The 25,879-nt window shown below is 39.4% G+C and overlaps 1 protein-coding gene across 2 annotated transcripts in view; it reads right to left on the bottom strand.

Moving 5' to 3' along the window:
• LOC124620375 (serine palmitoyltransferase 2) overlaps window positions 1-25,879 on the bottom strand; it is a 153,926-nt gene that overhangs the window by 9,918 nt on the left and 118,129 nt on the right. For both annotated transcript variants that reach the window (XM_047147049.1, XM_047147047.1), the window contains exons 10-11: window positions 23,752-23,887; window positions 5,538-5,667 (exon numbers count right to left, since the gene is read on the bottom strand). In XM_047147049.1, coding sequence (XP_047003005.1) covers window positions 5,538-5,667; window positions 23,752-23,887 — 266 coding nt within the window. The remainder of the gene's footprint in view (window positions 1-5,537; window positions 5,668-23,751; window positions 23,888-25,879) is intronic.

The following is a 25,879-nucleotide window of genomic DNA, read 5'->3' on the forward strand; positions in this document are numbered from 1 at the left end:
CCTGACGCTCGGGATCTTGGCATCTCTCAATACTCACAACGCAGCCCTCTCACCGTCATCACGATGCCAGCGCAAGAACGGACGCCACCAGGAGACGTGCCCATGCAGGAACAGCATGACCACCCTCTGTCAAAGCAAATCTACTCGCCTCCTCCTCCAACGGACGCCGACACATCGCCCATGTCTCCTGATATATCAACTGGACTTGCCGCAATGGGCAGATTGGTGCAGGGAGCCCCAGCAGATTCGACCCCTACGTCTCCTGTCATCTCTACCCGTTATCATCGGGGACACTTCCGTCCGTACGGGAAGCCTCCTCCTCGAGACTTTACGGCGAGTCAAACAACGCCTATGGACGTTAGCCATCTCCAGGACACCCCCATCAAGACCAGTGCAACAATTTCAAAGGGGGGGAAAAGTGTTGTGACTCGTCGATCATTCAAAGCGCCGCCGCGCAATTATGCGCGTCCTCTACGTGCGGCGCTGTCTGCCAGCCATTCGAATGCTAACGTGTACACATGTCTTGCTTGTCAACTTGCTCTGTAACATATGTTGTGTCGTTCTGAAATATATTTGTTAAACTGACGTTATAACAACAACATGTTCCCACATACAAGTATGCACCACAAAATGTACTGGAGAATGATGAATACAAATTATACTGGAACAGAACCATTATAACAGATAAAACAACACCACATAACAAACCTGACATCATACTCACCAATAAAAAGAAGAAATTAACATAACAAATCGAAATATCCATACCCAATACAACAAATATACAGAAGAAAACAGGAGAAAAAATTGAAAAATACATCCAACTGGCTGAGGAAGTCAAGGACATGTGGCATCAGGATAAAGTTGACATTATACCGATTATACTATCAACCACAGGAGTCATACCACACAATATCCACCAGTGCATCAACGCAATACAGCTACATCCAAACTTATATATACAACTAGAGAAATCTGGAATTATTGATACTTGTTCAATTACCCGAAAGTTCCTAAATGCAATGTAACATATACCGTACAGTTAAAAGGAAGTCACGCTTGATCAAGGTCCGCGTCGCCTTCCATTTTTAACCAGACATAACGTCTGAGACAGGAAAGAGAAATAATAATAATAATCACTATCACCTGTATGACAAACTGCTGAATAAAGGCTGCCTGTAGAGTTCTCCATGCATTATAGTCAATGTCTCTTTTCTTATTTCTTGCAACCCAACTAATAACTTCTTCGGTTCATCCACCATTCATTAATCTGGCTAACCATCCCACCCACAACCACTTCTCGTCATCACAGTTATAACTATTCTTTGTTTCATCCACCATTCACTTATCTGCTAGACATCTCACCCACATCCATTTCATTTTCATCACAGATTCCACTTCACTGAGTTCACTGACCCATCTGCTCATTTCCTATCTCTCTTAGTAATTCATCTCTCCATATCAGCTTCTGTTGTAGATGAAAATTTCACACTCATTACATTTCTGTAGCTTTGCTTCTAAGCAATATGACAAATGCCAATTGTGCAACAGAAAAAGCTTCACATTAAAAGTAATGCATGGAAATATTAATTGTATATGAAACCCAAATTAAGCAGTGTTACTACAGTCCTATTAAAATTACTTGATAGTTGACACCTGAAGCTTTCCCCTACAGTGTTGCCACATTGGCTGCCATCTACTGCTCGGCTATAGGTAACACACACATATATGATGGGTCACTTCATAAATGCTGTTAATGTGCAACACAGAGAAATGTTGGAAATGATTGCTGTGAGGTATGTCAGAAATGTGAGCTTTCAAGTGACCAATGACTGAACTGTGGCAGACGATGTGTTTTGTAGCCCTGAATTTAAAACTGTGACCTAAGCCAACAACAACCTTGTGATGTGCAACTTTTATTCAATAAAACGGCAGTCAACTATCTGCAGTGGAACTAAAATCACAATCTCTTCATTCACTGCCATTAAAGCTAATGTCTATGAGCAAAGTCGAAACAGGAAAAAAATCAGTTTCAGTGCTAAAAGCAAACTGTAATTTCTCCCTACTACTGGTTATCTGAAACTCTCCTCACATTAGCTACATGAGCTGCTGTGTTACTAATTACTGAGCAGTGCTCTCTGGCGCTTGGCTGGAGATTATATGTGACACAGGCAGATTCCAAGTAAGAAAGAACAACAGGAAGAAAAGTAAGAGCAAATAAAGTCACTACAATGATGAATATGATATGGCAAAAAATTAGAAAAAAAATACATTTAAACCAATTAACTGAAAACAAATAATAATCAAATGGTTTTGATTAGATTTAGAAATAAAAAATTTTCACTCCCTTTGACAAGAACCCATAAAGTTTCACATATGAGACTGATATGCAAACCATTACATTATACCATGACACTCTGATAATTAGTTACGACTGTGGTGCTCCATTCAAAATGTTGAAATTGCAGCTTTCAAAAATTTGGCTTGACGCTAAGTTGTGCAAAGCTTATCTAATGTAAGCCAATCTCTGTGATTATGATAACTGTATGCATGATGCAGATTCACATCTTGTGCGGACGGTATACAGTAGGGTTTTGTTAGTGCCATGTGTGAAACATGTACATTTCATCAGTTTGTTTGTTTGTGTGTGTGTGTGTGTGTGTGTGTGTGTGTTTCTTTGGAGTGGTTTATTATGAGTGATGACACACAAAATAGGTGTTAGGTCCATGAATCGGGATCCAAAAACATCAAGAAAGAATGCTGTAGAAGAAATTGGAAGTGAACTGAGCAATTGTTGTGGCAGTTAAGTTACATTTTACTTTAAATCTCTGCTAAATTTAACCATAAATGTTCCAATAACAGTTCTTAAAAAAAGGATATTGGAGATGATGCTAAATTCAGATCATGAGAAAGACGATCTTTTCTTATCACCTGGCATTAGACAATTGCAAACAAATACGTTCACATTCAAATCTGCACATTTCTTCCTGTGATAAAGGAGGATTGCTTTGAGGGAAATGAGATTATTCAAGAATGATGTCAATGAAGGCACATCAAGTCAGTACGAGACAGAAAACCATAACAAATGCTACCAACAATATTTGAAATCATGTGATGTCAGATCTACAATGTGGCAGTCAACAAGTAAGAGGTACAGAAGAACACTAAAAAGAGCAACTTGTCTGAGACACAAATGAGCAGCTACAGAAAAAAAGAAAAATGTACACAAATTGTATAGAATAAATTGTCAAGCTAAGAGAAGATCATAAGCTACAAAATATAAAAATATGGAAAAAATGAAAATGATTATAGTGTGAAGAGGAGAATTTAAAGGTGGACTATGTGACCAATTAATCAAGTACACAACAAGGAAGGAAGATTAGATTTTAACATCCAGTTGACATTGATGTCTTTACGGAGTAGGCAGTAAAACAAATAGTGCAAGCTGCACAACAACTTACTACCCCAAAGTTTTGACTTGCCACCAGTGGAGAAAAGTACTGAAGACAGTTTCGAATTCAAGCACTCACAAGTATCTCTGAACATTACCAGTGGCAGCATATTTGTAGTTGTTTCCCGCTGCCAACCCTCTCATTTGTCCCTTCAGTTTCTTATTTTTTATTATTCTTTCATTGCCTTCGTTTCATACATTCCATTTCTCTATAGCTTTCCTGCCTTTGGCTAGTTCTCCTCTATAACTTCCTGTGCCTTTTTTTAAGCCTCTGGTGACTCACCAAGCCAACTTTTCAAATAATCAAATATAGTTTTTCTGGCATGTCACTGTTCATCCCTCCCATATTGCTGAGTCTCACTTGATCTAGGCTGGTCCTTCTCTTACTCATCATATTACTTCCTTCGACCATTTCCTCAGCTTTGTTAGCCAAATAACCTTTAGTTCCACCTTTTGTTTAAGTTTAAATAAGAACAATCTACCTGTATTTGACAGTATAAATAATGCAAGGAACAAAACTCATTGTGTGGTTGAGGTAACAAGTGGCAAACAGATAAAAACAAGAGTAGAAAAAGCTTAGTGATAAATTACAAGACAGAACTGCTGGCCACTGCTTATGTTCAGGAGACAAAATGTTTGGTAATGCCAACAGACATGCATAAAACTGCTTTCTGAAACATTAGTGCCATGCTCACTACAGGTGGATCCATTTAATTCAGGGGTATGAGTGATCTGCCTTTCCTTTTTAATCTTCCCTAACCTTTCCTAATAGTTCCAAAAGCTTGGCAGTACCAAACATTTTGACACTGAAGGCAAGGACTGACCAATAATTGCCTCATACTTTCTTAGTTTTATAAATAGAATTTTCCTTTCATACAATATAAACTTAGTAACATTATCAACCTTGTTTATGTACCTCAATGCATCAACTAAACAGTGAGAGGTTACCTTCACTTTTCCATTATTTGTATTCCATCCACGACATTTCGGTATTAAATTTAACTAGCTTAGCACATGTTGCTTTGCTGTAGTAGACTGTATTGTCTGCACAACTTTTTTATGTTTTTCTTTAATCGAATTTTTATGTTGTTCATAAATTGCAACACCTTCTAAACTTTTCACACTAATTAAGGCCACTAGCATGGTCTTTTCCGAATGTGCTTCTGACCAAAATGCAATTCTGGTAGCTGGAATCCAAGGTATTTTTGTGAATTGTGGTTTTTGCATTCTTGTAGTGATATTTCCATAGAAACTTTCATCCTATAACACATATTTCTTTACATCTAACCAAGATGTGAAATATCAGTTTTATAGATTTTACTTTAAAATTTTTTTAGTACAACAAAGTATTTTTTTAAAAAATTTTCATCCCCTATTTCACAATCTTATGGGTTGAATCTCCAAAACCAGTCAAACACGTATTTTACTTATAACCACGAATTCAAATCCCAGTTTTCATAAATTTAACTTAAAAAAATGCTTTAATAGTTTTCATAAAAAAAGCACCCCCTATTTTACCCCATTAGTGACTGAATTTCCAAAAATGCTGAAAACACATTTCTTTTTATTTCTGACTGAGAACCCAAATACCAATTTTCATAGTTCTACATTTCTGCCTTAATAGTGACATATTTTCAAAAATTCTTTCATCCCCTTAAGAATGAAATTTTGAACAATCCCTTCTTAAACGATGGCTACAGTAGAAGGTCCACATCCTCTCCAAATTTCAAGTTTCTACCCTTAGTGGTTTGGGGCTGGGAGATGAGGAGTCAGTCAGACACGAACCTGCTTTTTTATACACAGTAGTTAAAAATAAATTTCAGCACAATAATGTTCACTAGTTTATCATATGTAAACTACTACTAATAGAAAGTCCTGGATGGAACAACAATATGGAAAGAATAGACTGCTAATCAATGCCACCTCTATAATTATGGCGAGTCACAATATGTTCTTCCCATATTGTTGCCATTACTAACAAAATATTACAAAAACTTCCCACATGCTGGATATGTTAAATCTATCTTCTTATATTAGAGCAGAACCAATATTCATTAATGTCACACTATTTCATCAGAAAACTTACCGCATCTAGCTGTTCTTTGGTGTGTGCTGCAGAAAGGCAGAAACGAATGCGGCCTTCCATTAGAGGCGTGGCTGGGAATCCTACACCAACAGTTGCAATTTTCCTTGCTCTCAGAGACCGAACCACAGCTCTAAAATTTTCAACAAAACAAAGTAAATTGCACAGATATACTGCAAAGCTTTGCAGATACTGTTTGAAAACTCAATGTTCACGTTATGCACTAAATATACCCAACTGTAAAACATTTGTTTAATAAAACATTCCTGTACATTTTTATAGTTTCATGGAAATTTGTGATTAGATAAAAATATGAAGTCAACAGGGCAATATCTGGGTGTGGGACACTTCCAAATTTTAAAGCTTTGACATTGCTGGCAAGGTATAGAGTAGTACAGCAGATCAAATATTTAATGACACAATACACACAAACAATTCAAATTTTCAGTTTCTATACTTGTAACTAAAAGCACTATTAACTTTTATATTTTTAGTGAATGGCAATGTAGAGAGAAGAGCTTTATGGCAGCTGCACTGATCATTAACAGAATGTGTAATGGCATGGAACATTATAGGAATTAATAGGATTTACTTATTACTTAACACATGTGTTAAAAAAAGGATAAAAGCAGACATGAATCTCGACTCATATAGAACAAGATACTGCATAACAAAGTTTAAAACTCCATCCATACACAACATTCCGTCATTTGACCACTGGACAGAATCTCGTATTATAAGAAAGTGGAATACCTACAGCCATCCTCATGCCGTTATTTATTGTGTAGCTAGCACTTTTGGCATCTAAGTGCATCGTCTTCAGGCCTTAGCTGATGCTGAAGGGGTTATCACGTTCCCTGTATATCGATGTATCAATGGGTTACAACATGATTACACAGACTATTTGTAACTGTGATGTTGCCTCTCCAATTATCAACTGTGAACTGATAACCCCTTCAGCATCAACTAAGGCCTGAAGATGGTGCATTGACTGCTGAAACTGGTAGCTACACAATAAATAACAACATACGGAAGGCTCTAAGTGTTTCATTTTCTTACAATAGAAGGATGGACATACAAAGGCTCCCATATGGACGACACACAGTAATAAGCATCCCTGGCATAGATATAAAACTGAAAACTTTGAAAGCAAATAAACCACGAGGTCCAGATGGCATCCCGATTCAGTTTTACAAAGAGTAATCTGTGACATTGGCCCCTTACCTAGCCTGCATTTATTATGAATCTCTCACCTAGCATAAAGTCCCCTGTGACTGGCAAAAAGCGCAGGCAACTCCAGTACACAAAAAAGGTGCAAGAAATGGATCCACAAAATTACAGACCAATATCCCTAAATTTGGTTTACTGCAGAAACTGAGACAAAATGTTTAGTTGGTGTGATGACTGGCAGCTAGCTCTTAGTGTGGAAAAATGTATGGTAATGTGGATGAATAGGAAGAACAAACCTGTAATGTTTGAACACGGTATGGGAAACAAGAAGTGGCACTAGCCATAGGTGACGATGGTCAAATCTTAGCCGAAACATCTTCCATGAAAGTTATCCATAAAAACATCATGCAGAATATTTAACACACATTAACAAGGACATTTCAATAAAACAGAAATGAAAATATCCCTACAATGCCTTTTAGATGTTTCCTGACTGCATGTTTGTCACCATGTCAGTTGTGTAGTCAAATACTGCATCAGGCACACTGACACAGTGCATATTCCAACCCCATCTATGCCCCACAACTACCTTACGACATGTGATGGGGATTTCTGGTATGCTGTATGCCTTTTCTCTGTTCCATTATCAAATGGTTCAAGGGAAAAACAACTGTTGGTAAGCAAGCCCCTGTATGAGCTTCAATTTTTCCGATTTTCTTGTTGCAGTTATATGTGAACAAACTCTTCTTGCATTGTACTCTCGGCATTTAAATAGTAAAGACCTCCTTCACACACAATGCCTGTCTTGCTCTCTGCCACTGGAGGTTGTTGAGCATCTTCATAACACTCATGCATTTATTAAATGATCCTGTGACAAAATGTACCGCTCTTCATTGAATCTTCCACATCTTTTCTATTAATCCACCTGATATGGAATCCCAACTAATTAGCAAGACTCAAAAATCAGTCAAACGACTGTTTTTAAGGTACCTCTTTAGTGGATGAATTATATATCCTTAAAATTCTGCCTATGAATCTCAGCCTGGTAACTGACTTTCCTGTGACTATCTATATGAAACCATTTCACTTTAGGGACTCAATAAGGCTGCTCCAAACTATTTTACCATTTTAATTATTTCCAATGATTTATTGCCAACAGCGTACAGAAATGGATCTCATAACCTTTTTATACTTAACATGCTACATTTAGATACATTCAAAGTTACCTGAATTTAACTACCAACCCCTGCACCAACTATCAATCCTCTGCAAGTTTCCTGCATTTTACTACTAATGTGTTGCAGCCATCCTAAAGACAACAGCATCATTCCCAAACAGCCTCACATAGATTATTTCTAATACATCATTTACATAAATGTACTGTAAACAATAATGGGCCGACAACACCCACCCAGAACACACTTGAAATTACATCTCTTAAGATTGATATGAAGATTTCTATCTGCAAGGAAGTCCGGAATACTATATTGTCTAAAACTGACATGGTGAGACCATGGCCGTGTACAATTAATGTAGGTTAATTCTTACAGAGTAGAAGACAGCAACTAGTGGCTGTACAAATTAACCTACATTAAGTCCTGAATACTTTCAGGAATCTAGTCCAATACTCAGAAGCTCTTCTTTTCTCCACTAAAGGACACTGAAGAACTATATCAAATGTCTTGCAAATGTTGCCCACGGCACTCTGGATTTCAAGATGGAATAGTCAAGTCTGTAGAATTCATGTTGATATCTATAAAGGACATTTTCATTCTCCAAGAAGTTTCTAATGCTTGAGGGTAAAACATGTTCCATAATTCTACAACAGTGATTTTAGCTGATTTTCTATTCTTCCATTGCTTGTTTCAATATCTGCCATTCTGGCATTAATGCAGTGACTGAAAGAAAGAACCGCATTACAATCTTCTACAGTGGAACAATTTTGGAAGGCCAAACTCAGTACTTTATCTCTGTCATCTTCTGTCCTGATGCCACTATTGGAACTGAACAGACCAGTTTCATCAGATAACTGATTTTATGTGTGATGAAAACTTATTAGGATTTTTGGTTGAATTTCTTACTTTTAAATTCACTGAATGCTTCTCACATTGCTCTGCTTATGCTCATTTGCCTTCGTTCATCTTTTGTTTGTCAACTAGGGTTTCACTTCACTTAAAACTGTAATGAAGTGCTTTTTTGCTTTCGTAGCAGATTTCTAACACGGCTACTGAACCACAGTGGCTCTTTCCCTCTCTCATACCCTTGCTATGCACATAAAGATCTACAATGTATTGTACAATCCTTTTTAATTTTATTCACTTGTGCTCCACACCTTTGCTTGTACACCTTCCTTTCGGCCATTCCTGTTAAGAAAAAAATAGTGTGTTTCCTTTCTTAAGAATCCTTTTAACACCCACAGTCAATGATGCTATCACAGCCTTACGATCAGTGATTCCCTCTTCATCATTAACTGGTTTAAAAAATTAGGTTTGTTAATTATTACGAGGTTTAAGATGTTGCCCTCACAAGTTAGTTTTCCAACTAACTGTTCAATTTTATTTTTTATTTTTATTTTATTTATTTTTTGGAAAAAAATCACAGATGAATACCCCTATTCGGCAACATTCTTAATTACATGGCTGTCCTGTTCTATTTCTGGCAATATGAAGTTTCTTCCTATTACAATAGCTCGAGCAGGAGACTAGTTCACTACATTCTCCAAGTTTCTTCTGAAGTGCTCTGCCACTATGGCTCTTGAAGCAGGAAGACTATAAAAGGATGTGATTACCATGTTTGAACTATCCGTGATGCTTGCCCTCGCCCAAATCATTTCAAATTCACAGCCTGTAATACAATTACTAGAGACTACAGAGTTCTTCATTGCAATAAATACGCCATCTCCATTAGTATCTGGCTTCTCCTGATTTGAATCTAAATTTAGAATTTCACAGGTATTCACATTTGTCATAATTGCTTATGGGGATTATTACCCCTATTAATTCTGGTATCTGACTGTGGATGCTTCAGCAGATTACTAGTATTACAGTAACATATTCTTGTTTTCATCTACAAGGACAAACTTTCTCTTCTGTGAGTAACATGGCACATCTTTCTATAATTACAGCATGTAACTCATCATTCACCCTATGGAAAGATACCTCTGGGGATCACTACACTTCTTGAACTATAGCAGAAGTCAAGACATCTGCCTCTAAGATCTTGGTAACATAATCTGAACCTCTGATTCATATCTTCCTCTTTGCTCCACAACAGGATCATCATAGATTGTGTGTACGATGGTACAAACAGTGGCTCCTGATTCCACCAGCATTTGAGGCTAACTGTCTCCACCAATTCACATTTAGAATGGAAGATGGACTTAAAACCAGGCAGCACGTGTAATTTGTGCCAACGAGAGCTACCAAAACCACCTCCAAACATTCGATGGACCTCCTATCCAACATACTGGATGCACCTGGCTTTCTTTCCCAACATGCCTGCTGTTTCCCTGACAGGTCTTCATTAGTAGCATAACATTGGAGCTCCTAGTCACAGACATACCTACCCTCTGTGCTTGTCCAGTCTTGGCAGGAAAATAAGCCATTCACCCATCAGAAGAGGCAATTTGTGCACCAACTAGTACAGGGTGTACATGCAGACAAGGAAAAAAAAAATTCCAGGATTTCCTGATTAAAAATATGCTTTTTCCCTGTTAACTGACAGTATATTTTCTCTCAGACTTGTATAACGTATCAATCCTTTGTATGGTTATGGTTTTATACATGGGTATTGAATTTCCTGGCAGTTTAGAAAACGAAACTCTGGGAAAAAAACACGTTTTGGAAAGATCTTTAATTTATAGCAACATGTACGCTGCATATTTTCATATTGCTAAAATATAAATTCTAATTCCACCAAACACCACATATTACTTTCCGAAGCATTGAAATCGAGATTTCGATGCGCTTTTGTAAGCAGTCATAGCTCATGTCAGGTAATCTAGCCAGCCGATGACAGAGGATATTCAGAGTTTAGGACACGTGACGTAGTCAGCCAATAGCAAAATCACTGTTTAATAGTGCGAACACACAAATAGGAAAAGTTAATGGTTTAAATTAATACACACAGAGTTGCTACAAAAGGTCCCACATATAACATTGATCTCTAAGGTTAATATGCTGCAAGAGAACCTAAGCTTTCACATACAACGCTGGTCTTTTATGCGTGTATTACACTTTAAGATATATCACATAAATGTGCCAGTAAAATTTTTAATAATGATGTAAATGTCTGATCTTCTGGGCTCAAATTCATCTAAATGGCTCGTCATCAACAAGTTGATTTTTAAATCAACGCTCTGTGATAGAAGGAATTCATCATACATTATCGCACATAGTTCAACTTGCATAAAATAAAATTTACTCTGAAAGAAACGATTTTCAAACCATTATTCGCAATATTTTCTTGTGACCTTTTAGAAATAGGTTTGTTTCAGCAGTTGCTAGAGAGCGCCAGATAACAGGCGCCACCGCCCTTGTGCAGCTACACTCCTGGAAATGGAAAAAAGAACACATTGACACCGGTGTGTCAGACCCACCATACTTGCTCCGGACACTGCGAGAGGGCTGTACAAGCTATGATCACACGCACGGCACAGCGGACACACCAGGAACCGCGGTGTTGGCTGTCGAATGGCGCTAGCTGCGCAGCATTTGAGCACCGCCGCCGTCAGTGTCAGCCAGTTTGCCGTGGCATACGGAGCTCCATCGCAGTCTTTAACACTGGTAGCATGCCGCGACAGCGTGGACGTGAACCGTATGTGCAGTTGACGGACTTTGAGCGAGGGCGTATAGTGGGCATGCGGGAGGCCGGGTGGACGTACCGCCGAATTGCTCAACACGTGGGGCGTGAGGTCTCCACAGTACATCGATGTTGTCGCCAGTGGTCGGCGGAAGGTGCACGTGCCCGTCGACCTGGGACCGGACCGTAGCGACGCACGGATGCACGCCAAGACCGTAGGATCCTACGCAGTGCCGTAGGGGACCGCACCGCCACTTCCCAGCAAATTAGGGACACTGTTGCTCCTGGGGTATCGGCGAGGACCATTCGCAACCGTCTCCATGAAGCTGGGCTACGGTCCCGCACACCGTTAGGCCGTCTTCCGCTCACGCCCCAACATCGTGCAGCCCGCCTCCAGTGGTGTCGCGACAGGCGTGAATGGAGGGACGAATGGAGACGTGTCGTCTTCAGCGATGAGAGTCGCTTCTGCCTTGGTGCCAATGATGGTTGTATGCGTGTTTGGCGCCGTGCAGGTGAGTGCCACAATCAGGACTGCATATGACCGAGGCACACAGGGCCAACACCCGGCATCATGGTGTGGGGAGCGATCTCCAACACTGGCCGTACACCACTGGTGATCGTCGAGGGGACACTGAATAGTGCACGGTACATCCAAACCGTCATCGAACCCATCGTTCTACCATTCCTAGACCGGCAAGGGAACTTGCTGTTCCAACAGGACAATGCACGTCTGCATGTATCCCGTGCCATCCAACATGCTCTAGAAGGTGTAAGTCAACTACCCTGGCCAGCAAGATCTCCGGATCTGTCCCCCATTGAGCATGTTTGGGACTGGATGAAGCGTCGTCTCACGCGGTCTGCACGTCCAGCACGAACGCTGGTCCAACTGAGGCGCCAGGTGGAAATGGCATGGCAAGCCGTTCCACAGGACTACATCCAGCATCTCTACGATCGTCTCCATGGGAGAATAGCAGCCTGCATTGCTGCGAAAGGTGGATATACACTGTACTAGTGCCGACATTGTGCATGCTCTGTTGCCTGTGTCTATGTGTCTGTGGTTCTGTCAGTGTGATCATGTGATGTATCTGACCCGAGGAATGTGTCAATAAAGTTTCCCCTTCCTGGGACAATGAATTCACGGTGTTCTTATTTCAATTTCCAGGAGTGTACGATGACATAGGAGGCCCGTATATTTGTAAGTGTAAAAAGTTAAAAGATCTTACATTATGTCATCAGACATCAGAGGATACTCCAAGAGCATCGGAATTTCGTGACCCATACTAAAATGCACATTTAAAGTGCACATTCGTATAACCAGATTCCCAGTGAAGCAGGCCTAGACCTGATATTAGGCTTTTCAATGTGGTATTAGGGATGTAAATTTTCTTGGAGTACCAGTACTGTGTTATCTCATGTTTGGTTCTTTATTATGGCATAATGCCATACGTGCTAGAAGATGAAAACGTGCACATGAAATGCATCATACAGTTGAAACTAACCAATAGTGTGGAATTAAACACTTCGTTTCAAATATATTGATTGCCTCAGTGGAAAAGATTAATAAAAGAAAATTTCTTTAGCAAACTGACAAACATAACATCATTGTTCTGCAAGGCAATTAATGCTTGACAGTCAGAAAAATTGAAATAAAATCAAATCTGAAACTAATAACATATTTTAGCCTTCCGTAATTAAGTGAATGTATTTTAATTCACTTGATAGCTCCCGGTCATAGAAATCTGTTTTGTTTTCATTTGATGTGAGAGTAGTAAACTAAGAGGAAATAGCAAAATCACTAAATGTAAACATGGTCACATGGAGACTACCCACTACCCCACTATAACTCAAGACTGCTCTGCGCATCAGCCTTGCTTGGATCAACGATATTTCTGAACTGGGGCAATACTAGATTGGCCCCCAGCCCCACCCTCGAGCATTTGAGATAGGACGTCAAAATTTTTTAAAAATGTTCATTCTGTAGTGCACATCGTTCTGAAGGGTCTGATGCATAAAACATATGTATTTGAAGGAATGTAAGACATGTTATTTGGTCTTAAGTGTGCCAAAGTGCAGTGCCATGCATCTTCACACAGCATTCTTATATCAAATGTTGCTGTATTTCGCTCTGTGGAATTGAAAAGCAAAAAGCTTTACGTTAGGAAATAGTTTCACACTTCATTCATACGCTCCAGTTTCTCAAGCATGAGACTGAAAAGTAGTAGTACGAAATTTTTATACAAATTTGGAATCGTCATATTCTTCCATAATTTGTGTGACGTCCCCATTTTTTCTCCTTCCTCATTCTAACAAACAGTCCTGTCATCACTAATTCTGTAACTATTCCTGCCAATGTCAAAGCTTATTTGTCGGTTAATTTCACTAACTCTGCCAGAATAACCGGTTAAGTTAACCCGCGATTTTCCTCGGCTAGGTGTTGTTACATGTTCATACAACGCGTTTTCCGCGCTACTTCCAGAATATAACTTAAAGCGGCTGCTACTTGTTGTTCCTGATAGTTGTTTATTTCCACTCTGGTAGTCTGAATCTACGGATTTCACTACGTAATTAGAACAATGCTAATCCTTCACAAAACCAATAAACCACATAATGAGACAGCGGTTGGTAATTCATCCGTTCAGCTTTACTCCACTCAGCTCGTACAGCTCCTTTTGTCTGCAGGGAAATTTGTTTCTAGATCGACGAGGATTCCCTTGACAGAGACATCACATACATTATGCATGCATTCACAAATCAACTTATGATACATTCAGAAATCAACTTAGAATGTGTTCAAAAATCGACAGGAATGTGTTTCAATGTCATATGAATAATCGATAGACCAATGTGCACTGGATGCTAGGCGCTTTGCGAAACAAGGTTTTTTGCCTCAAGAAAATAAATTTGCACCTCTCACCCTCCTAGATCCGGGCCAGCTGCGCATGCCTGAGTCTGGCAGCTTGGGCGCGCCGGTAAAATTTTTCCCGGTAGCATCTAGCTGCTTTCTGCGACTGCTTACACATCCTACAGCCACATTTCTGCAGCCACAAGAGTGAGAAGGTATTACTCAACTGTGCATGCGCATGATCCCACTCATAACTGCTAAAACAAATCTAATGCGAACAATTGTGACGTCACACTCATCGGAAGCAATTTGTTGTTATGAAGCATTGCATAGTCTTCCTAAAGCCTTCGGCACATTTTGCTGTTGGCAGATGCTTGTATGCGCACTGTGTTTTGTTGATGTATATGGCGTATTTCCTTTGCAATTTAAGTTTTATTTTCGTTTTTTCTCTCATTCACGTTTTATTGTTGCAGTATTATTCTGCAGAAGCGAGATACAGAAATATCCTTTGTTAGAATATCAGTCCTTACAAGTCAAAATTACAAAAACTGAAATCAAAAACAATGAAAAATTCCCGGAAATCTAAAAAATTCCCGGGTTTTTCCTGGTTTTCTCCCGGATAAAAAAAATTCGCGGGTTTTCCCCAGATCTCCCAGGTCATATATACCCTGCAGTACCTGTCACTTGGGCATAAGGAGGCAACTGTCTGGTTAGCTCCCACATTCACATTTTGGTCACATAAATGTAAACAAACCATTCTCTGCCACACAACCTTGAACAAGGATGAAAAGGGACTGCTGTTACACAGTGACATTAGGATTTCCGCAGATTCCAGCAGCACCAAAGGTGTCACTGGTTTCACCACAGCATCTTAAAACTATTGTGAACACAATCATGCCACAGGGCAAAACAAATCGTGAAAGACTTTATTCACTAGTAGCCTGACTCCCTTCCCATCAATAGTGCCTTCAAACTCTAAGAGATGAGAACCGATTTTGCAACATACATTTGCCTCTTTCCATTCCCTTGGTCAAAATGTATGGTAGTTTCTTGCCCTTCCCTCCCCTCCTCTCTCATTATTTGCAATTTGGGCGTTCACTTCAGGAAGGGAGGGGGGGGGTGGCGGCAAGAGGGGCACTAGCCCCTCCTGGAATTTGGGGTATAGATTTTTCATAAATTTCTAGGAATGATTGTCTGTGATTATACTACACCATAGACATGGTACTGCCAAGAGTGACAGGAAATGCGGCTTTAGCAATGACTGTATAACTTGGGCTTGTTTGATTGCTGGGTGTATCAAGGTGAATTACACCCTTACCTATGCACGTTGGTAGTTTCTGTGCAGTACTGCAATTACGGTGAATGTGAAGATTTACCGAACATTGCCAAGAAGTCCCCAATATATTCTTTCCCCATATGGTGCTGCAGAAAGGGGCTATTCCTATGCTCTGCAAACCACCGTGATGTGCATGCCAGAGGGTAAGTCCCTTTGTACCAGTTATTAGGGTTTTTTCCAGTTACATTTACGAATGGAGTGTGGTAAGAATAATAAACCGAAGTCTACCACCTACTTTATCCACGACTGGACCTCTGTCATCATTCCACTTCATATACCCACAAAGTGTTATGCCCAGGTATTTGTACAAGTTGACTGACGGATTCAAATATGGTTGATTTTAGGGAGGGGACCAAACAGCAACATCATTGGTCTCATCGGATTAGGAAACGATGAGGAATGAAGTCGGCCATGCCCTTTCGTAGGAACCATCCCAGAAATTCCTGAAGCAATTTAGGGAAATCGAGCAGACTCCTACAGTGACTCATTGATATTATAGTCATAGAATACTACATTTTTAATATTTTGAAGTGCAAAATTTTACATTTCTGAACATTTAAAGCAAGTTGCTAATCTTTGCACCACTTTGAAATCTTGTAAATCTCTGACAATCTTTATGCAACTCCTTTCACATAGTACTTCACCATAGGTAAATGCATCATCTCCAAAAATGGTGACTTTACTATTAATCTTGTCTGCAACGTCATTAATAAACAACACAAACAGCAAGGATATAAACACACTTCCCTGGAGCACATCTGTAGTTAGTTCCACATCTGATGATGACTCTCCACCCAAGATAACATGTTGTATCCTACCTACCAAAAACTCCTCAATCTAGTCACAAATTTCACTTCATACCCCATATGAGTGCACTTTTGACAATAAACGTAGGTGTGGTATTGAGTCAAATGTTTTTCGGAAATCAAGAAATACAGCATCTACCTGAATGCCTTGGTCCAAAGCCTTCAGAATGTCATGTGAGGAAAGTGACGAAAACACGAGTCGACTTTCACAAGACGGATGTTTTCGAAACCCATTCTGTTCAAGATACCTCACTATGTTGGATCTCAGAACAGGAGCTCAGAATATGTTCTAAGATTCTACAACAAATCAATGTGAAGGATACTGGACAATAGTTTTGCGGCACTTCTACTACCCGTCTATAAGATGATGTGACCTGTGCCTTTTTCCAAGAACTGGGCACAGTTTTTTGTTTGAGGGATCTGTGACAGATTATAGTTAGAAGAGAGGCTAACTCTGCTGCAAATTCAGTACAGAATATGTCAGGGATTCCATCAGGCCCTGGAGCTTCGTTCAACTTCAACAATGTCAGCTGTTTCTCAACATCAATGACACTAATACTTATTTCATTACTCTTTTCAGTGGTACGAGGATTAAATGGGGCAGTCCTCCAGGGGTTTCCTTTGTAAAGGAACATTTGAAAATGGAGTTAAGCATTTCAGCTTTTGCTTTGCTACCTTCAATTTCAGTTCCTGCTCCATTCATTCATTGGGAACTGAACATTAATTTTTACAAATAACTAATTTATTTGGGTTCTGTGGAAGACCACATGACAATATTCTGCTCTGATAGTCACTGAAGGCTTCACGCATTGCTCTTTGGACAGCCAAAGATGTTTCGTTCAGTATCTCTCTACATATAGCCCTACACTTGTTTTATACCTATTATGCAGCAATCTCTGTTTCTTTAGAAGTTTCTTTACAGTGACTGTATGCCATGGAGGTTCTCTCCCATTATGAACTTTTCTACTGTGTAATATCTGTCCAGCGTATGGTCAACTATTTTTTTGAACTTGACCCAGAGTTCCTCTACATGCTCCTGCCTTGTGCTGAAAAGTTTCAAGTTCCTCATTGAGACATGACACTAATGATTTTTATGATTTTTATCTAGTTCACTGAATATATGTAACTTTCTGCTTGTTTTAGCTGTCCTTTGTGTTCTGGCATAACCACAAGCACCGGAACGAAGAGGAAGAACGCAAGACCAGAGAAGGCAGTGCGGTGACGTCAGCCAATATCCTGCTAATGAGGACCGCACCACGACAGGAGCAACCTCTGCAAGAACTGAATACAAGCTCCGCCTCCTGCCAGCCTCGGCCGGACATTAGTGAAAAGTATTTGCGGAGTATTAGCACAGCCTAGCAGAGTGTGCTATGAGAACAGTTAGTAGTGATCCACAAACTGGGTGATAGGCTTGCCTGAACATTGCATACATCACAGGGCTCTGATTTATATTGCCTGTCACCCATTGCTTGCGACACTTGTTCTACAGCCAACGTTAAGTATTGTCAATCTGCTTTATTGAAATAAAAGTACTAATATTTGCTTGAATTGTTGTGTAGCATTCCGACAATGCAGCATCCTTTAGGCACCCTATATGAGACGAGTGGGCAAGACCCAACACTTTGTACTTTGATAACCATGATTAAGAATTCGTAAGTATTATGGGTGGTATCAAAGTTGTATAACCACTTTTAAAGTTCACATCCTGTTTTTCTACATACTACTGACACTGTCATTTCTTCTGGCTGTTTTGTTAATAACCAACACGACTTTCTCAAGTTTTTAGTCTTCTCTTTATAGTTTAGATCTTTAATTTTCAGTGTCAAAGTAACATTATTGGTATACAAACAAAACCATCTTTTGTGAATAGTTCTAGCTTTATTATCTAACTCATTTGATGTGCTGGATTTAATCATGTGGGGGATGTAATTTCATATTGTAAAATCATAAAAGGTGGAACCAATGTTCATCCTGATGATTCAAAAACATGTTTCCCTTTGGATATTAAAGTAACCTACCTTCATAAAAATCTTAAAAAGTTAAACTATTAATGTTTGACACACAAAACATTTAGTATATTTTCTGACAAGTTTAGTTCTTGAGCTATGGTATATTTCCAGACTCATGAAATCAGTTGTATAGTGATTAACAAGTTTTGAATCTTGCCCCCTCTTGGAAAATTTTCTGCGCACACCTATGGGCATGGTCACTACAGCGCAGACGACAACGAAAACACAGCAGGCAGCTGCAAGCACAAACAAACAAGAAATATGAATAAATGATTGGTAAGGATTGGTTGGGGAGGGGGGGGGGGGGGGGTGTTAACAAGTCACTCACTCATCTCAGAGGCCATCCAGCCTACACTTGTATTCTGTGTTTTCGCGAAAGCAGAAGTGACACACGGATCACTGATCCCTTCTGGTATTGTGATAGTTGTATACAATACATGACGAATCACAATTAATCTCTTTTGCTATTTCAAAATAAGAAAAGAAGAAAAATGAGCAATGGACAACACAAAGCATTTGGTAACGGCTACTGCGCAGCTGCTTACTGAGGTTGGCAATGTTGTAAACAAAACAGGTCAAAGCCATACTCCCATCAATATCTTATGCAACAGTAGTTCAAAACACAGCTCACCTAAAACTGCCACATCAGATTGTCCACAATTTTGCACAATACCAACTTCAGCTAACAGACAAATTTAAGCGTTTCCGTATTTAGTCCAACACTTGAGTCCTACTTTGCCATATGCGGTATTTATCTTAGAGACGATTCAATCGTCCACAGTCTAATGTGGAACCCAAATGTAACTTACAACCACATTGACATGTCACTGTGTTCGTGTATAGGTGTGCTCTTTATTTTGCGAAGATGTTCTTACATGCATTCTCCTTCCAAACTGGCCTTCGCCAGATATGCTGCAATACCAGTGACCAAAGCCAGTTTCCTTTTTGAACTTTATATGCATAAAATAAAGCTATTTCAAATTATCTTTTATAAGGTAATTCATCTTGCTACAATTCTCTTTGAAATAGTGTTTCCTGCATCAATTTGCATTTTTGCATTTTGAGGCAGAATTCACATCTATATTTGCATTTATCATGAAGGCAAATTTTTCTGGACCCTACCAGTACTCTAATAACCTTGAAACTTTATACAGCCTGTCAGAACAATAGCTACTTGCTGTAGAACATTGAGTTCTATACTTTAAATATTTTTGGAGATAGTGTAAATTATCTAAAAGCTAAATTTTATAACTTCCCATTAAAAAACAACCTCCAAGACATATCTTCATAAATACATCAAAAGCTGGTTTAAAACAAGCACTTTGTTGTTAAATAATGAATTAAACAATACTTTGTTCATAACAGTGTGAAAGTTACCTAAATGTTCTCGATTTTCAGCCAGTTGCCTTTCTTATTTTCATTTGTTATACTGCTTGACAGAGTGTAAGGCTGATTTAGTCCAGCATCTAAGCGAAGTATGATTCTTCAGATTCATTAATAATTAATTACGAAAAAGAGTGTGAATTTTACTGTGTAACTGAGCAGTGAATTGTATATATGCCTACCGTAAAGCAGCCATTTAAGGATTATAAAAGCCAGATCTTTACTTTTGTCCTTAAGACAAGTACAGATGAGATCATTTTCAACTTATATACTTTTTGGAAAAGACTAAGACTAGAAAGTGACTGAAGTAAATTTAGAGTTGAGGATTGGTCAAGGAGCAAAATTACCATGTTGTCTGCAGAAAGCTGAATGGGTACCTTATGTTTCAGCTGATCAGCAACAGGAATGACTGCACATTCTGTGAGCATGAGATATTTGTGTGTGTGTGTGTGTGTGTGTGTGTGTGTGTGTGTGTCTCTCGGGAAGTCATAGTTCAGATCTACTAGCATCAGGACCTATGCTTAGGTGTTCTAGTGATGTTGAGGAAATGTTATAATTTGTTTCCACCGAGACGTTCGCAAAATAATGAGATTAGGTTTAAATGACGTTTCTAGAAGTTCTGGGATTCTCAGAGAACTTGTTGTGAATTTTTTCTTCTGATGGGCCTTCCCTCTCCCTCTCCCTCTCTCTCAGCATGATGTGCAGTCAACAGTTGTGAAATTTCTTGAATAATGGTGAACTGTAGTATTTGAGCAAGGATACTGAACTGATAATCACTGTGTGAACTTTCTTACTGTTTACTGACTGGTGAATGTTACGGTTTTCAGACAGCAGGTCGCGATTTCTAAGTATACATCAATCAGCCGGACCATTATAACCACTGACCTACTATCGAATAAACCCATCCAGGTGATAGCAGCGCCACCTGACGAGAAATGACTGCTAGTCAAACACACACACACACACACACTCTCTCTCTCTCTCTCTCTCTCTCTCTCTCTCTCTCTCTCTCTCTGCATGCATTATCAATGAGCGTGCCATCCGTGTGTAGAAAGAGGAAGGCGCGCGGTTATCTGAGTTTGACCATGGGCAGATTGTGATGGTCTGGAGGCTCAGCACAAGCATTTCAGAAACTGCATGACTTCTTGGGTGTTTGAAGAGTGCTGTGGTGTCTCCAACACGTGGTGAAACCAAGGTGGAACCACATCTACACATTGTGGGGGTTGGGCGGTCACCTGTCATTACAGACATCAGATGTATGCTGGGCAGACAGAACAGACGGCAAACTGTGGCATAACTAACACCAGATTTTAATGCTGGGCAGAGTACAAGTGGGTCTGAACGCACAGTGCACCGAACACTTCTAACACCTTTGCAGCCAAGAACACATGCATGCGCCAATGTTGACAACAAAACATTGGCAACTACAGCTGAAATGGGCACAATGACCATTGGCACTGGATGCTGGTACAGTGACAGAGAGTTGCATGGTCTAATGAATCCTGATACCTTCTTCATTGTGCCAATGGGAGGGTGCAAATCCATTGTCTCCCAGGGGAACAGCTCCGTGATATCTGTTCTGCAGGACAGAGACAAGCTGGCAGCGGCTCCATTATGGTTGGGGAATCTTCACATGTGCATCCATAGGTCCAGTGGAGCTCATGCAAGGCATCATGATGGCCACGGATTATCGTACACTGGTTGTAGACCACGAACACCCATTCATGACAGTCATGTTTCCCAATGCCAGAGGCACTTTTTGACAAGATAATGCACCATACCACAAGGCCAGGAGTGTGATGGAGTAGTTCAAGGAACACAGTGGTGAGTTTCAATTGACATACTGCCCCCCCCCCCCCCACCCATGAACTCACCATATCTAGGATGTGATTGAACATGGCATCAGAGCTCATTGCTTTGGAACCCAGCGCGCACACAATTTCCTGTACCCTAACTTGACAGTCACATCATAAAGAGTTGTCATTGACACATCCGGTATGATCTGAAGCAATTCTTTCAATGCAAGACGTCTATTTGCATGAACCGCTTCCTCTGTTCTCCGAAGAAGGGCTTAAGAGATCACAGATGGCCGACCTGTTCTTTGTTCGTCATGAACATCGGTCCTACCTCCCGAGAAATGACACCACCATTTCGTTACATTTTGTCGATCCATAATGTTCCCATAAACAGAAACAATGTCTTTGTGAATATCTGCTGGTCGCTGACCTTTTGCATGAAGAAAACGTATGATGGAGCGCACTTCGCATTTGGCGGGATTCTGAATCGGCGCAGCCATTTTAAACACGATCTACTTCAACCAGAAGCAAGGTTCAACTGCCGAATGCCCGCGAGGAGAAAGCTAACAGTTCAAGGTTAACACCAGTGTTGCCAACTTGCTCACCAAAGCTCTTCTGTTCCTCTGGCGTACAGTGTATCTTTACTTTCCGAAATACCCTCGTATGAATGGTGTGTGTCTCTTATACTGATGAAGGCTGTGGCTGAAAGCTTTATGTAAGGGTCTTTTAATTGTGCCTGTCTGCAACTTAAAATGTGTTCCTTTGGTAAGTAGCAATGTGTCTTGTCCTACATGGTTGCTTGTCATGTTTGTGTTTGTGTTTTGACACCAATAGTGAGCTCTAAAGTGTCTAAGTATCTTCACCATACCTAACCTAACATGAAATCAATTCAAGGCATACCTAATTTAACATGAAATCAATTCAAGGCACCCCAAAGCACACACTACAGACTTATGAGGCACAATGACAGTACTGGCTGCAGCATCACATGGTACATTGCTGCTTGCCACTGCACCTCACCCCACACCACACCTTCTTACACACACATCTCTATAAGAAAGTCATGATGCAAGAAACACAGTTCTAGAGCTCCAACTGTGAAACCAATTAAGACAACATGTGAATATTTCAACCTTGACTTCAATATACCTGCTTCTTCCTCTGAATTCAACTACTATCCTCAAAAATGATTAAAACATTTATGTAAAGTGTAGTATTCCGGGTTTTTATAAAAAATGTTTATTACTATTTTATTGAAACATTTGATTCAACTACGACAAGATGTGTTCACTGGCACCAAATGTGAATAAAGTCCAATAAAATGAGTTTGTACATACTGCATTTTACAAGAAAAATCATCTGAAAATAATTTTAAATGGAAGGAAGTGAAATATAACAAATACTGAATCTCAATGTAGATACAAAAGAGAGACTGGACTACTGTTAAACATTCCTTGAACAATGCCAGCTAGTGACTGTTGACAAGCAAGCACTTCTAAGTGAGATTTCTGCTATGTACGCCAAGAAAATCTTTTGCAAATGCTATTTTCCTTTTTAATTTTGAAGAGGCCTGTGGGTTTACAAATGAAATTATCAATAGTACTGAATGTATCATTTAGTGTTGCCTTCAACAATAACTTTCTCATGTTCACAAAGACAGTCAATATGTCAATGACATTCTGTAGTAGATCTCAGATCTCAACCTCCTTTTTCAGTTTCATCTTCTTTTAGAGGTCAATTGTTCTTAGACTTCTCCTCTATTTACTGACATTTCTGATATTTCACCAAGCAAAGCTCAATGCATGTACAACACTGATTTGTTGACAGCAGAATATTTTAAATCAAACTGAATGCTCACAGCTTTCCGCTATCAAGCTACCTTTAAAGTATTTTTCATATGCTCTTTTCCTTCATATTCTCTTTTTTTGCCATTGTCTCCTCACTCCTAAGACAGGAAGCTTCTAACAAAACACTTCTTTATAATATGACAAGGACTGCTCAATTATTATATCATGAACAACACAAATTTACAATAGTTTTAAGTTATAGGGACAGTGTTGTTTAGCTTTGCTTACCCAATTTTTGAGAACATGTACACCAGTAATGGGACAACGGGTGAATCTTCATTACCATAGATAATAACTCCCATTTGTTTTAATCTACGGCGAAAATATCTTGTGTTATTTGCCAGCTGCTTAACGCGTCTCATTCCTGAAACCAGACAGACAAGCATGTTTTTAAAATATCTTGTAACTGAAGTCTGTGTAGCGAGACATCTTATATAACAAAGATCATACCATTTTTCAATTGCATTTACAGTTCTCCGTCAAATAAGTACCAATTTACTGCAGTAATTAATGCTTAAAATCACTTCTCTTCTGCCCCATGTTCCACAAAAGCAAAGTGTGTAGCGGAATAAAAATTGTAAACACACATGTTTCAATTCACACCTCAGCTCATTGCTATTCCCCTTGTAATAAGGGGAGTAGCAATGGGCTGAGGAATTACTTTGAACTGTTATCGAGGAGGGAGGAGTACTAGGGTAACATGCATATTTCTCTCGATATATGACTAACTCAAGTTAGTAAACACTGACTAGAATAATTAATGGTTCTATGACACTTCGCAAAATTAATAACTTCTCACACACTTTTTGAGGCTTCATGCTTTGACCGAGTAATGATGTTACTGACAGGCAACATTCATGTGGGAACATTTAAAAAGAAAGAGCAACTCATGCCAATAAGGGCAGAGAGGACATCACTACCTGACATAAGTGGCTAGCTGCTTTACACAAACTACTGGAAGGTATTTCAACCACAAATCCCTTGTGCAAATTGCACAAATGAAAATCAGTGCTGGATGAATAAAAAACTAACAGATATTTGTCACTGCTATTATTATTAGTCATATATTAATAAACTTCTATGAGTACACAACTTTGATACTGATGGGCAGAAAAAGGACAAATTTGGGCCAAAGATGTATTACGCACATGTACAAATGTTTGATTACAATGATTAAGTTGTCCTTTCCGTTCCCAACCTACAGGAAGGCAAGGTAGTTCACTAAACGTCTGGAAAAAAAAGTGGGTTGTAATGTGTTTTACAATGTTTACTCAAGGTCACCATCCTTGGCATCGGCGATTTCTACAGATTCAGCATTTTGGGCTGTTTCAACTCAGAATTTCTTGTGGCATCTTGTTAAGGGAAGCCCAAAATTTTTCTTTTCTGTTGGGTTATATAGTATTGTAACTTTATTCATCCTATTATTAGAAATGCATTTGACATGGTCTCTTCAGTTCAGTTATATTGTTCAGTTACAGTTGTAATGAGTTCATCAGTTAGTTCTTGTCTTATATCAGTGTTTCATATATGGCTCGGTAATGAATATCCTGCTACGACTTGGAGTAACTTTGTCATTGATAAGTTTGATTCATTGTAATTGATGAGATGTTCGTGTCCAGCATTTGCAACCACACAGCAGCAATTATGTTGTCAAGTTTATTTAAGGTTTCTTTCCATAAATTATGTTTTATGGAACACATTTTGACATACAAACCAGCCAGCAGCAGGCTGCCACAGAGTCTAAGTTGTGTCAATCACAACACAAGATAAATAACATGACCTCTCTGATAGATTTGTTCAGCAATCTGCACAATCTGGCAACACTGTAGGCTACTGCAGTTCCAACAGGAAGCCATTTCTTTTGTTCAAGGTGTTATGCTACATCTACATCCAAAGACTAGCAGTAACAACACATCATCTAAATGTAACATCTTGTGGTCGAAACCGCTCACTGTGTATTCAATTGTTGAGTAATACACTGTGACACAAATTTATCTTTCTTCACAGTGTTAATTCAACAGAAATTGTTGCAGAGTTCTGCCCACATCACCAGCCTCCTACCGTCGACTTGTTAGTGGGCTTTTCCTGTCGCCTTGGAAATCAGATACCACGGTAAATGTGCGTATTCTACAGGGGGAAACATTCAACATTTCATTTTTCCTGATTCACTGGTCATGTGCATCTGTATCAAATACGGATAAAAAACCTCTTGTGAGTGAACGAACAACATTAAAAGTAGCTTATTGAATAACAGAAGAAGGTCGAGAATTAAAATTCTGGCTATTTGCAGAGAAAAAAGGCAAATACTTTAGTGATACACGTCGGTAATCCAACAAGATCTGAACAAACAACTAGC

Source organism: Schistocerca americana, chromosome 6, assembly GCF_021461395.2.
Source record: "Schistocerca americana isolate TAMUIC-IGC-003095 chromosome 6, iqSchAmer2.1, whole genome shotgun sequence".
NCBI lineage: Eukaryota > Metazoa > Arthropoda > Insecta > Orthoptera > Acrididae > Schistocerca > Schistocerca americana.